A 14,529-nucleotide genomic window follows, 5' to 3' on the forward strand; every position below is an offset into this window, starting at 1 on the left:
AGTCGTACAGTAATAGTGAAGATGGGATGGAAGGAGGGGTGAGACAAAGGTGTGTAAAGTGGTGATCAGGAGGTGAAATATTTATACAGACTGTAGGAGAGTGCAAGTGGGTGAGATTAGAATTTGACCTCCTCCCATGTTGCTGTTTAAAAACTCCATTTGTGTAAGTTGAATTCCTAACACTATTTGTAATCAAGACGATTGTGGCTGCCAATAGAATCCTAACTACAATAACAGTATTAAACCATCTGGATGATAAGTATTCATTCCATGAAAATATTACAAATTTATAAGATGATGCATTATGTGTTTAAGTTAAGATTAAGTACATACATACTGCATTAAACCATTTTAAGATGTCTACTTAATTTTTAATGAAAGGCAACATGTTTACAACTCAAAATAATACAACATTTGTGGCTTTTTGTCTGTGAAATTATAATATGGTCTTGACTAAACAACAATATTAGGTCATTTTAGTATCCTCTCCTGGCATTAGAAATAAATATGATTATACATTAATTAAAATAAATAATACATTAAGCAAACAACTAAAATTGCTGGTGTATAACATAACAATTCTAGGAATTTGAACTACTGAGATGTAACTTTGTCTTCAGCATATTATCATATGACAGGCATTCATTCACCCAATATCAGAAAGCTGTTCATTCCTTGTAGGGGTCAGGGCATAGCTCATTTTTAACAAGATAAAATAAATTCTCTTGGAAGTAAATTTGTGGGGAGCTTGTAACACGATAATCCCCAGAGACTCACTCCAAGTCAATCGCTACTTTAAACCTGACAAAACACGTGTAGTGGAAAAGTTTCAGATTTTACTAACCATAAGGTAAGAGTTCTTAATGAAAGACCAATATATAAAATGTGACTGGTCTACAAAGGCATTTTGAATGATAGATGTAATTTTAAACAAAATCACATGCACAGGCAAAAATCATGCAACATCTGGTTATCTTTAGAAAGGTTTGAAAAAAACGTCATGATAGGAAAAATAAATTTATGTTAAACAAAACCTTGGTAAATATGGTACAACTAAAATGTAAAATAGCAATTGTAACATTAATAGCTGAAGAAATTGAAGGTTTTATGCATAAATGTTGCAGTACTGGACAGATTTGCACATTGTAATAAATAAAGTTTAGAAAAAGGCTATTAGAAACAGTGTAAAGATGAAAGCAAATAGATATCACCAAAAAAAGTATTTTTCAGCAGCTATAAAAAAAACAATAAAGCATTTCATTTATCTTGAGAAAAAATGAAATAAAAAATGGAAAGCATGAACCAATGTTTGTTTATAATATCTGGATATGTAGTTTTGACGCAGTGGTGATAAAGTAGTGGTATGCATTTATGAAACCATACAGGAATAAGAGCTGCCAAGATCGGAACTGAAATGAGATGCTGGCAACTTAAGCAGCAATAGTGCTGTCTAAGGGCTTTTATTTAGGCCAGCTTCTGAGATTGAGTCTCTTTGACACATAGGACCTGGCCAAGCTTTAAGTTTTAGCATCAACAGGAAGAGGAAAACAAACATTTCCTAAACCATTTAGGCTTCACCTAAGATTCGAGATAAGGGTTTGCCTTTCCTCTTCCCAAATTCCTCCAGTCCATATCAGCAATTGTTATAAAACCCTCTGAAGCAATTTCCTTTTCTTGTTGCCACAAACAGAAGAAAAATTCAGAAGATCTATAATTAGAAATAATAGCACTGTTTCACTCAAATAAAGTGTTTCTTTGGCTTATGTTACATTTTGCTTTTTTGGGATGTAATGCTTAGGAACCATTTCTGTTAAAGTACTATAGAACAACAAAGAAAAACACTTCTCTGTAGCAGAAAATGAACTTTTACAAAAAGAACAAAACCACTTCTCTGTAGCAAAACCATGTGATATTCTGCATTTAGTGAATTTGCATGGAATACAAAACAATATAGGACAATTTAAAATGAGCTAATGGGATAAGAAATGTTACACCAAATTAAAAACACATTTTCAATAAAGAGAGAGGTATTTATTCTGTTGATAAACTGTAAACAATTAACTCCCCTTTCGATCATATTGTTTCTTCCTGTTCTGAAGAAGAAACAAAAACATTTAAATACAAATGACTGTATATTACAAATTCTGCAGTAAAGGTGGATGACAGTCTACTGTCAAAGTGTAAACTTAAAGAGTAGAGACACTGGTCTTCCTACAGTAAAATGACTCCTTTCATATCCATGGCTTCTAACGCACACAACAGACAAAAAAGGGTATCAAAGCTTCGATGCTCAAGCAACTATTTGTTATATAATCCTCCCCAGAACTATTATTGTTATGATGATCGAACAACCGACAATAGTTATACACTGTTTGAGCGTCAATAATATGACTTTTGTTACTGTAATCAATATCAGTACAATGGTTTTAGAAAGCCCATAACAGGAAAGCAGGCCACTGTGCTTATGCTACGACAGCACCTTGACGGGCATGTCTTTGTCACCGTTCTGCTGTTCCTCCAGCTTGTGTTTATGACCAGGACTGCTTAGCACAAGGAAACTTAATCGCTGCATCACAATGTAAGGACATGTGGAATAAATCTGCAGATGTGTTCCAGTCCATATTTAAATACCTCCCAATGGCCTCCTAACAACTGTGGCAGATGCCATCCCACTAAAAGTCTTCTATCTCTCTAAAAATGAAGAGCCAACCCGGACTACCCACAGGCCACAAAAAAGTCAGTTTTTGGAGGCTGCTATTTTCCAGTGCAAGACACCAATTTTTCTGGTTAACGCAATATGTGAATGGGATGAAATAACCTAATTTTGGAAACATGGGATTTTCATGCCGAACTATTTGTTTGTGGAGTTCTGTATATTCGAAACGGTGAAACGTAAAAAAGCACATTTCTTAAAACTATGTCACATTCTCCAAAGAGGCCATATCAGATACAGTGTGACAACTCGAGGTGCAGTGTTAATTCTTGTCCACCATGCCTCAAAAGATCAGTGGGAATTCCATTACTGCCTGTTGCTTTGTTCTTCTAAAGTTTTTGTGATGCTTTTTTATCACCTTCGTCAGTGCTGATAGAGATTCAAGCTTGCCTCAGAATGGATGTTGTGGGATTTCATATACTACTGTTAAACAAAATTTTATATACTATTGTTAATGGGGGATGCACCACTGGCTAAACCGTAAAAAACTACCAGTGACACCAAAATCTCACGAAACAACATGTGGTGGCTGTTGGAGACTCTGTTCTCAGAAACATTATTCTCAAACGAGGTGTGACTCTGGGACCTGGAGTCTCCCTGGAGCTAAGGTGGCAGACAGCGTACATATTCAGGGTCTTAGCAAGAAGGACAACTGGTAGGCTTGCAAAACTCATATTAGATGGTTATATCGAAGAACATTTCTAGCTTTAGTCCATCATTATGTTCCTCCTGGGAACAAGACCATAGACTGAGCTGAAACAACCTTCCAAGAAATTTTGACTATTGTTTTTAAATTGTTTTAAATTATTTAGAGTTTGCAAAACTAAAAAAATAATAATTCTGTAATGAATTAGGCCCTAATGTGCATGCACCCAGCTACAACATATACCCAGATTCAGATGAGCTAACAAATTTGCACATTCCAGTTTACAGGCAAAACCACCTCAAGAAAAACTACCTTTGGTTAGGTTAAAGCCAGAAGAATGTAAATTGTTGGTGATAAGCGCCTACACTCTGTGCAGAGAAAATGCACTCTTATGATACAGTATATGACATATTTCCTCAGTGAGAATTTTGTGAATATGTGATGGAATGTGCATGCTATGAATTATCAAATGTTGCATGCAATTTTGCAATGATTTTACAATTTGGATATACTGTTTCCTTGTGGGATCTAAAAAACGGTGCCAGATACAGAGAGAGCCGATCACATCTAGCTGAGCAGAACAGTCTGCTCTGTGTTAGCCCGAAATACATCAAACCAATGGGTTTAATTGCTTTAAACCCCAACCACTTCCTGTTGAGAAAATGTGGAATGCAAAGCATTTGCACAAGTGTTGCAATACATCAGGATTGACCGATCCTGGTCCCAGAGAGCCAAAATCAAGCAGGTTTTATAGGTCACCCTTAACTCATTGATTTCTAAACAGCAGTTTAGAAATCATTTGGAATGAAAATACCCGCTAGCTCTCAACAGGGCTGGATTAAGGCATAGACAAACTAAGCATATTCATAGGGTCCGGACGTTTAGGAGGTGCCCTCTCAGATGTGATAATTGTTCAATTTATTTATTTTTTATTCAAACATCTGTTTTATATATTTATCTGAAAATGGTTTCGTGCACATTATGGAAAAGCAAGCTACAGTAGATTGGTTTTCTGTGCCAGCAAGCTGTAATGAACTAACTCAGATTTACAGTATGTATTAACCAGTCCTATTTCTGGTGAATTCAATTCAAAATATTAGAAGACCAAGGTGTTCACAAGTTCTGGTTTATTAGATATTGCAGCTAGCTAGAAAGAAAAACTCACAGTGTACATCAATGCTCACATTGGGATACCTACTGTAAATATCACTTTCGGTACTGGTCACATACAACAAAAAAGTAAGGTCTGTGCATTTGTTTAATTTCATTCAGAAGCTTTCATAGTCGAAATGTATTATGTAACCTGTGATGGTTCATGATTGAACTTTAACAAGGTCTACGAGGAATTAGACTAAAATGGATTACGTTGCAATTTACCTAATTAACCTCACTATTTAAACTGCATGAGCATGAAACGTGAAAAAGACTAGAATTGTAAACTTAGTTAAGTTTAGCAAGAATATTGTAAACTTAGTTAAGTAAACGTAAGGTATAATAACTTAAAGCACAAAATTAACTATTTCTAAATGCGGTGTAATTAGCTTTTTAGGCAAACAGTCTGGTATTTACATATTGTAGGGGTTTAAATACGTGTTTATTCGAGTGGGTGTCAACAACGCCTACAGTAGGTCCCACAACGCGGGTTAATCCGGCCTCGACAACAGTTAGCCGTTTCTGATTTAAATGAACCAAGTAATGGAGTAAACTGTTTAAAACTCGCATGTGTTTCAAGCCTTGGAATGAACAAAACGAGTCTGACCGCTGGATATGGCAGTGCAAGACCAGAGTTACCACACTTATAAGATGTGTTCTTGACGGCAAACGCTGTGGAAACTTTGAACTGCAAAGGCCACGTTTTTCTGTGTCCTACAGATGTCAGTGAATATTATAATTTTATAAAATTGTTTTTTTTCTAAAAAATGGGAACAAAGAACTCTTTTGGAAACAAAATAATGAAATCCAAATCTTTTATGACCACACACACCAAAAAAAACAACAACACATCGCAGTTATTTCATAGTTCTCCGAGGTTAGTTTTTGTTGTTTTAGCGGTGTAGGGAGCCATTCATAACCCATTCATAATAATTGTTAGTAATCAATGTATTCGATTAATTTAATTACACTCCCATTTAAATGAAAATAATATCAGAAAAAATGTGGTTACGGATTAAGAATTGTGTTCCATTTACAGTTTTATGGATTTGAAACCTTAAACTTTTTTGAGAAACCTCTAAAAAGTACTAAGATACAAGCGTGGGGACAAGGGCGCTCAATACAGTATCGCGGTTGGTTTGGCTGAGAAGCAGGCGACAGTAGGCGCTTCTATGTGAATCTAGTTTGTATTGTTCATACAGTAAGTAGCCGTTCCCTTCGAGACCACAGAGAACCTAACAGAAGAGAATGAACTAAGGAAAGGGTTATTCTCCACACATCTTTTTTAGGAAATGATTACGGTAGCTGAAACAAATGACCAGAAAGTTGCTTGCAAAATTCCAGGAATTTGATTTAAACCGAAGGCTTCATCTCCAATGTAGAACAATTAAGTGTGAATTCAGTGTGAATGTTTTGCAGTCCAATTAATTTGAGCAGAACATCAAACTTAACCAAAACCACCCAAAAGGATTGCTTATTATCATAAAGCTTCAGAGGAACCAGCGGTACTTCTCTCGCGTTTTGAATTGCAAGACTTTACAAAAATACGATTGACAAAGTTTCTCCTCACAACAGCAAATCGGATAGTATACTTTTCTTGGGATATTGAAGGGTCTAGTTCTTAATCACATTAAATTAACCTTGAAATGTGACTTAACTCGTGGTTAATATACTTAGATTTCCACATTCGGATGTAAGACTGTAACTTTGGGAAAGCAGTCTTCCTACCTGAGGTACTACATTTATTTAAATCTTATTCAAATAAACTGAAAACATGGCGTACCTCAAAGCAGTCCTTTAATGTTGTTTTATGTTATATATTTGAACTTCTACATTATGTAACAATTCGATTTAATCGATCGGTTACTTCCTAATGCATGCAAAATATTCATTTTCCCAACAACTGTTCCTACCTGAAGAATGTCCATTAAAAACTTTCCATCGTGGTTTTTATATTTCGCTTTGTTTGATAAAAGACTCACAATATCCATATTCGGAGATGTTTAACCCATGTAATTCTGATATATGTTAGAAACGCTAGAAATTCGGTGCTTCCTGTCAAGACTGTTAGCGTTACAGGAGCGGTATGTAATACCTTGATGAGTCAGATTGCTACGCCAGGTGAGTTGACCAATAGGTCCGAAGACAAACCAGGAAATTACTAGGATTTTACATTTAGTGCACCACCTTTCAAGTTAAGAGGCTGCTGAATTTCAGCAGGTTTTATTTTTTCAAACTTAAATACATGTTTATTTATTTTGAGGTTCAGTTAATCTTTTAAACACAATAGAATGTTGCATTAGGATTTAATTCCGGGGACACTGAAATAGTCTATATAGTGTAATCCTTAATGATTAGCACAATACCCCAAAAATAAATGCTTAGCATGCCACTAAAAATATGCATGATGAGTTTAAATCACATGAAACTGCACCGCTTATTTTAAATTATAGTGCCAAGAAAAAAGTAAAGTTCTTTAATTAAGCAAAAACACAACGTATCCTGACCAAAGAAAATATCCTAACCGCAATTAACAGTTTGGAAAGCGATGCCACGAAGTTGAAAGAATTACAGTATACTCATCCAGATCAGGCAAGAAGGAGACATTTGAACAGACGGCGGGGTTAAAGCGCCACCTAGAGGAAACAGTGGAATGTTTTCAAAAAGAATAGTTCAAAAGAGGAAAGAACGCAATATTAAAATAAGTAATTTGGATCCAATTAAGTTGCAAAAAAGAAATGCAATTGCTTTTAGGATTCTAGCTACCCAGCACGATGAAATAAGAAAAAATCAAAGGGATCCTGAAAATAATTTATTAGAAAAAAAGGACTAAAATCCATCACCGTTCCTGTACATGGAGATTCCCCAGGCATAATGAAGGATTTCACAGGGGAACCTGCAGAAGTACTTGCAAGAAATCATTATACATTTTGGGGCCCCAAACCTTTTAGATTGCAGCTTGTTTCATGAAAATTGTGTCACATAAATAATACTGATGTGTGTATATGGTAGCTGCAAAAATAGACACTTGTATTCATGTTATTGCTGCAGTTGCTATGATTTGTGTTGCATTGAGTATTTTTTTACAAATATATTTTGTAGTGTTATGACTTAGTTAACAATAGTTATATGATCTGTTCTCCTTTTAATTGCTTGTTATATACACCTTTATGCAGTATTTTCTACAAACTCACAGAACAAAAAGAGACAAGTATTTTCTTATGCTCTCATTTTGAGTTTCCAAGGTAAGGCAATTACAGTACACTTGCACATTTCTTTCCGGCTATGGTCATTACCACATGAGCTACAAGCTCCCGGCACACTATAGTAATATTCCAGTGATCCACACACACCCCAGCGTTTTCCCCATAACCTGACCCCTTTTACTCCAGATTCACACTTTCCAGCCTCTTCCCTTTATAATACCATGGGAGAATCCCAGCTTTCTCTCTTTTCCTTCCCCTGAGTCCACAGAATATCTGCTCTATCTCTGTCTTCCTAGCTAATTCACCTGCTTCGTGACCAGCAGCCCCACTGTAGTCTGTAAAGTCATCTCCAGCCAGTCGTTCCCCATGCCACTGCCACAGAACCAGGAGCGTTCATTACTTCCTTGTAATATTTTCTTACAGCACTGTCGTGAGATATCTTCACAGTCTGCTCAATATTACTGTCAAGACGAGAATGGAAAATTAAGAAAGAGTATTTCTGTGATTATTCTGTGTTGCGCTGTTTTCACTATGGCTGAAAAGCCTAGGAGGAGACTTGATTCCAATATTCAAAACCCTCAAAGGTACTGAGAAAGACAAAGTCAACATAATGGACGTCTTCAGGATTAGCAGTGAAAAGTCTTGTCAGAAAGGGTAATAGGAGTCTGAAATAAGCTATCCATCCATGTTCTTTAAGCCAATATCCCAGGATCTTTCTAAAAACTAATATTAAACATAGAAGGGAGATTAACTGCCACACAATTATCTGGTAAGCGCACCAAGACGTAAAATCTCTATCTGCTTAAATTGAGAAAAGCCCTTTTTTTCTTGCTTCTTGTGCTTCTTGTGGTGGTGTGTTGCCATCTGTTCTAATTTATTTGAAAACATACTGATTTGTAAAGACATGACCCAAGTGGCCTTGCAGTCAGATTTAGAATTTACTGTCATCTGCTTTACAGATGGGGAGTAATGTGGCCACAACATATTTGCACTTGACAGATGCCTTAAGAGCTAAAGGCAAGAGAACACAAGTTTACCAAATGATTGTGTTGAATGATGACCTTTCTCCTGAATTAGATTAAGAAAAAAACAGCATACAGTACATACAACCAATTTCATGTGCACTCAAATGAGGTTTGGGAGCATAAAATAAGAGAATGTTTTTCTTATTTTCTGCAGCATTTTATAAAGCAAGCTAATATATATGTTTTACATTTTGAATTATGATGGGAAATTTAAAATAAAAACATCATCATCACTATGGTTGTTCTGTTGACTTTATCAACTTATCGATTCATTCACATGGGCTTCCGCTCTCAAATATAATTTCTGCATACACACAATAAAATATTATTCAGATTACACGCTGAGACTGATCAAGGACATGTGTGTCCATAGGGCATGTCAGTATTGGCCCAGTTGGTATCCGTCATCTGTTAGTCTTTCAGAAAGAGTGATGTGGCTGTGGAACACATCGCTGACATGGTGGCAGATCACTAAGATCTTTTAAGAAATGTTTTGGATAAAAAGTACCCTTTGCTACATAAAAGTGGATGCTGGATGTGCAATCGACTCTTGTTCATTTTGTTCACACAGCTTGTACCCATCTACTAGGGGCTATTCCTGCTTTAAATGCCTAAACCGTGTCAAGCCTTTGTTAACCCACAAAGCGTAAAATCTGAGAACAGATGGAGGATGAAATATAAATGCCACGCCAGAAACACAAATCACAAACGTGACACTTGACGGTATCACTTGGGGGTCCAGTCTGAAAATATGTTTATTTAAACATTTTACATGCTTCTGTCTCTGGAATGAAAGCGTGCTTCGTGCTGTGTGTACGCCTTTTTATACAAAAGCACGGAAAAAGCTTTGTGTTTGCATTTGCTGCTGTCTTGTGGATCTGAGCATACTTGGGCAGAAGATGAAAAGACTGGCTGCCTTGCTAAGGCTTTCTGTCTGATGGCCTACTGAAAGTAGCGGGTTTTTAAAAAGAACTGCCGCCTTTGTTGGTTTCTTGCTGCCAGGGAACTTCGCTTATCTGGCTGGCTGCTCAGTGCTCCCACATCTTCATCCAAGATCCTGTCCTTTTGCCTTTTGTTGTCTTTTCACCATGGGGCTGCTGAAGTCGCCTTCAGATTTCAGCTCCTGCTGCAGCATGGTTGAGCTTCCTACATGCACTGTGTAGCTACTGATCCTTGTTCCCAGAGGAGCAGCGTAGCCATTTTTGCAGCTACTGCTTTCTTCTCCCAGCCTCCTCAGAGACCAGCAGAATATTTATAATGGCTTTTCTTCTTCACACAACAGAACAAAATGGAACTGCTCTGTATGTTTATTCTTCATTTAGCATCCAAATGCATGGCTTTTGAATCAGAGCCTCTAGGAGGAGACATTTTATGTTTTTGAGATCTCAGACAGCAGTAAGGGACAGAGAGGCAGAGGAACAGTCAAAGCACAGGGGGCTGAGGACTGATTCAAAACCGATGTGAACAAACTGCATCTTTCCAACCATCACAACAGGCACTGAAAAAGCATTAGATAGAAAATCTGATGTCACAATCAGTTGCATTATATTAATATAAGCAAAGGTTCCTCAGGGTCCTAACATCTCACAGCCCTACAGCCCCTTACACTGGCATCCATGCAATCTAAACCTAAGTTTAAGTGCATTTTGGACATAAAAGGAGAATGGGTCAGATACCGGCCAATAAAACGCAAGCCCTTCCAGTCTCTTGTCAATGGTAACCTTAAGGTTGGGCCTTACACAACAGACGTTTAAAACCGCCGGCATTTGGGTGTAGTTATTACTTATCCTGCTACACACAACTAGTAAAGTGGCAGGGATTAATATAGGAATGATGAACATTTCAGTACTATGTTGAAATCCTGGAAACATGCTTTTGAACTAAAGGTTTCCTGCAATTCAAATAACCGTAGCTTTTCAGAATGGTAATGACCCATACTGTGGACCCAGGTATACTGCACAATAATGGGTACATAAATTGAGTCTTTTCTTTAAAAAAAATAAATAAAAAAGGGAATGTAGGCCAACTGGTGGCTGAAGAGTTCTTCAAATATTTTTCACTGAGGAACCACTTGGAAATTCCATATGGGAACACTCTGCGGCTCTATTTTAGGAACAGATTCAGTAATGCTGCATGACTAATGAGTAGATGTCAGGAACAGCGATCACAGTCTTTAAGAAACTTTACCCCCATTTCCTTTTACATAAGCCAGTCAAGCAGCAACTTGCGGTTTTTACTCTCTGACGACTTTCGCATCCAAAAATGCTTCACATTTATTTTCAGAAATAAAGCACTAATACATACAGTACAGTATGCGTCCCGATCCCCAGAGATTAGCCTGTGACCATTTGTGCTGGAAAGAACTGTGCTAAAACAGAACTTGATATAAGACTGTTCATGTTTAAGATGATAACTATAATAATGATGACACGCCTCAACATGTGGTCATCGACTGTGACCCCGTTATCAGAAAGCCTCTTTCCTATTACACGTGGCCTCATAAACCGTGATCTTCTTTTCGTTTTTTTTTGCTGCTTAAACATATTAACTTGCTCTTCATCTGCTGTATTTCCCATTCTACACTTTTTATCGCACTGCATTTCTCATTCACCCGCCTTTGATGTGTCTCTTGCTCTAGTCATTGCGCTGTGTGCCTTAGTTACGTGTGAAATCCTGACGCTGGCTTTGCTGTACAGCTGTGTGATCATTCTACGTAAGCTGCCTGCCTTGGACAAACGCGTCAGCTAAACTTAACAAGCGCTTGTCAGGATCGGTGCTTATAAAAGCAAAAAGCACAGTATTATGAAAATGCATTATCGTCGACAGGGGGCGCCCAAAGTCTACATATTCTGCATCAGACTGTGAACCGAAAAAATGTATTAATTCTGAGGCAGTGCGCTGCTGCCAAATATATACAGCATTTCTGTACATTAAGCCACTGTCTGTCTGTGTGATCTAACGCAGAATATGATGATTATCAAAGCACCCGCGCAAAAATGTATACTCTCAAGGTAAAACCATGCACGGAACTGGGGAAAACGATAGAGCCAACCGTTGCTGACCTAAAATGTTAAGTCTAATGCTGGATGTACTGTAGAGTGGTGAAGTTTTTTTTCTTCCTCTCTCGGTGAATAACTGGACGTTAGCTAGCGCCATCCCTTATCTAAAGTAATGCGATGCAAGCACATTATTAAACTGTCACCGCCCGTAGTAAAAAAAAAAAACCCACACTGGCACCAAATAGCCCTTTTCCCAATTATTTTTTCACGGGTGCGCCGCGTTCACAAATCGCATCCTGTCGAACTCGATTGTGCTACAGCGCCCTCTGCCTCCCCGTACTGCGCTGGTGGGGAGGATTTGAACTGCCCCCAGCCAGAGAGCGTGCGAGAGAGGGAGAAATGCAGAGACCGACGTGCAGAGCACTACCCTAATAGGCACAGCTACCGAGCGCAGAGACACCGCCGCTGAAAAAAAAATATATAACCACCGACTCTTCAGCGGGGAGCCCTTTAGAACTTAACTGCGAAGAACGGTAAGAGTTTATAAAATGGTTGCTGATGTTATTTGATGTATTTTTTTGGTAGATTCACTTTGCATGTGTACCATCTCCGTTGATTAACCCAGCTGTAATGTATACAGTCCAATTTAGCAATAAACTGGAGGGGAGGGGGTGTATTTCATATGCAAAAGAAGGGAAGGAAAAACTGAATAAGATTTATTATCAAAGCAGTCATAAGAAATTGTTTTTTTTTTTAGTATTTTTATTTTGTTGTTGTGGTGAATGACTTTATTTGCCAATTAAGTGAATTTGACATCCTGGTTTTGACGATAAAACGTTTTTTTGGGGGAAAAAGGGGTTGATTACTGATTAAAAATAGCTGTTGATTTTGATTTGGTATTGCGTATTTTAGTGTTTAATAGTATTTTGTGTTTTTTTTTAATTTGGGGATCCTTTCATTGGGATAATCCTTATCACCAGAAAAAAACCCACTTTGTACTTAAATTAGTTTAAAAAGGGGGAAAAAAAGATGTGAAGCTCTTGCTTGAGTACGGTAGATTAACAAAATATAAAGATGTCACGTTTTTTTTTTCCACAAGGAAATCATAGGTTATAAAAACCGTAATGCTTTTCTAATAAGACATTTCATCCCCCCACCCTCCTTCTTGTCTGTATTTGGGGGTGTGTGCCGACACATCTGGCTGCACTGCTTAAGCGATAATAGACCATAATGTACCTAAAACATTTCATTTTCGCAAAAGACAAAGGAAGACCGTCGTCGGTGTCGGGTTGGGTCTTAACAGATCGTCGAATCCTTCGTCGCTCTGGGAAATGTATTGAGGAATTCTCGATATAGTCCGCGCCTGCAGCGATTGAAATGGTCGATTGGAAACCGTGTCTTGATTTTGCACAGATGGAAGTGGCACTGGCGTGGCTTTCACTCTGATTTAAACAGTGTCTAAACCCCGGCACGGACAGCATTTACTGCAGATCCCATGAAGTGATGCTGATGCGTCTGTGTGTGATGTCTTTGTCGATAACGTTATATACAATACAAGACGTCTTTTTACATCGCGTCTGTATTGAGAATGAATGAACCCAGTTTAGTAATTGTTATGGTCCTTTGTTTAAGGAAGCACATGCGCATTGCAAGCAGGGTGTGGATAAAAGATTGATTTTCTTCTCCCTTATCAATTGACTGTTGCTTCATTTGCGATCCAGTGAGACGACAGTCTTTTCTTGACACGAATGCTTACTTTGTAAATCCATGGCGTGCTACGCATCTCTACATCTTTGTCTTGCTTGCGGTTAGGCTGTAGACGACGTAGCTTTTATCATCCAAGATACAGCAGGTTACACATATGTGACTGAGGCAGCTAGACACGTCTGCGTAATGGCGTGGTGAGGCTCGGAAGAAACCACACATACACGTTTTGTGCGTGTGAATTTTTTTCCACGTTTTTTCACATATGAACACCATAGATATGAATGTTGTTTTATCGTTTGTTATACTTTCCCTGTGGATTTGCATCGCTTTGGTTTTATTTTTTATAACGCCTAGGATCGCAATTTGTCAACAGTAAATTTAACCAAAATATTGTTTCTTTTTATAAAATTTAGGATTGAAATTTGCGATGAACATCAGATCGTTTAGCCCCAACAGTGCTCCAGACTCTGGGTCCTGGTAACCTACTGTATCTGTTGGTTGTCAACCCACCTGTACTTTCAGTTGCTTAATTGGACTTATAATATGATTAAAATTTATTTGCTCTCTCTGCCCTGAAAATTCTGAAAAAGACGAGAAGGAAAGTTTTCACAATATGAATGTTGTACGTATATTGACATCTCTCATAAATGTACAATCAGTAAATGTTTAGTTAAATGTGTAGTTTAATTAAAAAAACAGGCACTCAGCTGAATCAAAAACCAGCAGACCATGGGTCAGAAAGGCTGGAAAGCCTTGTGGTAGATCACAGTAAACAACATTGTTAGTCTAATCCTGTTATTTTAATGCAGAGCAGTCTATGGTTACACTAGATTTTAGCATATTTACATGTAGCCAAAAGCTGCTCCCATTACTATCTTGTTTTTATTTACTCACTTTTTGTTAGAAATGTGGTTAACTGAGCTGCTTCGAGACCGATTTGTTGAGGTATTCAGTGGTTACATACTGTACCTTTTTCATTGCTACAATGTGTTACAGAAACAGAAGGGTGCTTGGCTCCAATTGAACATTCCTGTGGGGTGAACAATGAAAAGAAAAACACTTTTCTATTTTCGCAACATTA

General features: G+C 37.6%; 2 protein-coding genes across 2 annotated transcripts in view; one reads left to right on the top strand and one right to left on the bottom strand.

Annotated features, from left to right (window-relative positions):
• The window catches only part of myo10 (myosin X), a 138,807-nt gene extending 132,296 nt beyond the window's left edge, over window positions 1-6,511 (bottom strand). Inside the window, exon 1 of the mRNA XM_088918476.1 lies at window positions 6,425-6,511. Coding sequence (XP_088774602.1) covers window positions 6,425-6,502 — 78 coding nt within the window. The 5' untranslated portion in view covers window positions 6,503-6,511. The remainder of the gene's footprint in view (window positions 1-6,424) is intronic.
• Window positions 6,512-11,692: 5,181 nt separating this feature from the next.
• The window catches only part of basp1 (brain abundant, membrane attached signal protein 1), a 54,090-nt gene continuing 51,253 nt past the window's right edge, over window positions 11,693-14,529 (top strand). Inside the window, exon 1 of the mRNA XM_088918479.1 lies at window positions 11,693-12,274. The gene's annotated coding sequence lies outside the window, so the exon portion shown is untranslated. The remainder of the gene's footprint in view (window positions 12,275-14,529) is intronic.

Source organism: Atractosteus spatula, chromosome 6, assembly GCF_055471065.1.
Source record: "Atractosteus spatula isolate fAtrSpa1 chromosome 6, fAtrSpa1.hap1, whole genome shotgun sequence".
Lineage (NCBI taxonomy): Eukaryota > Metazoa > Chordata > Actinopteri > Semionotiformes > Lepisosteidae > Atractosteus > Atractosteus spatula.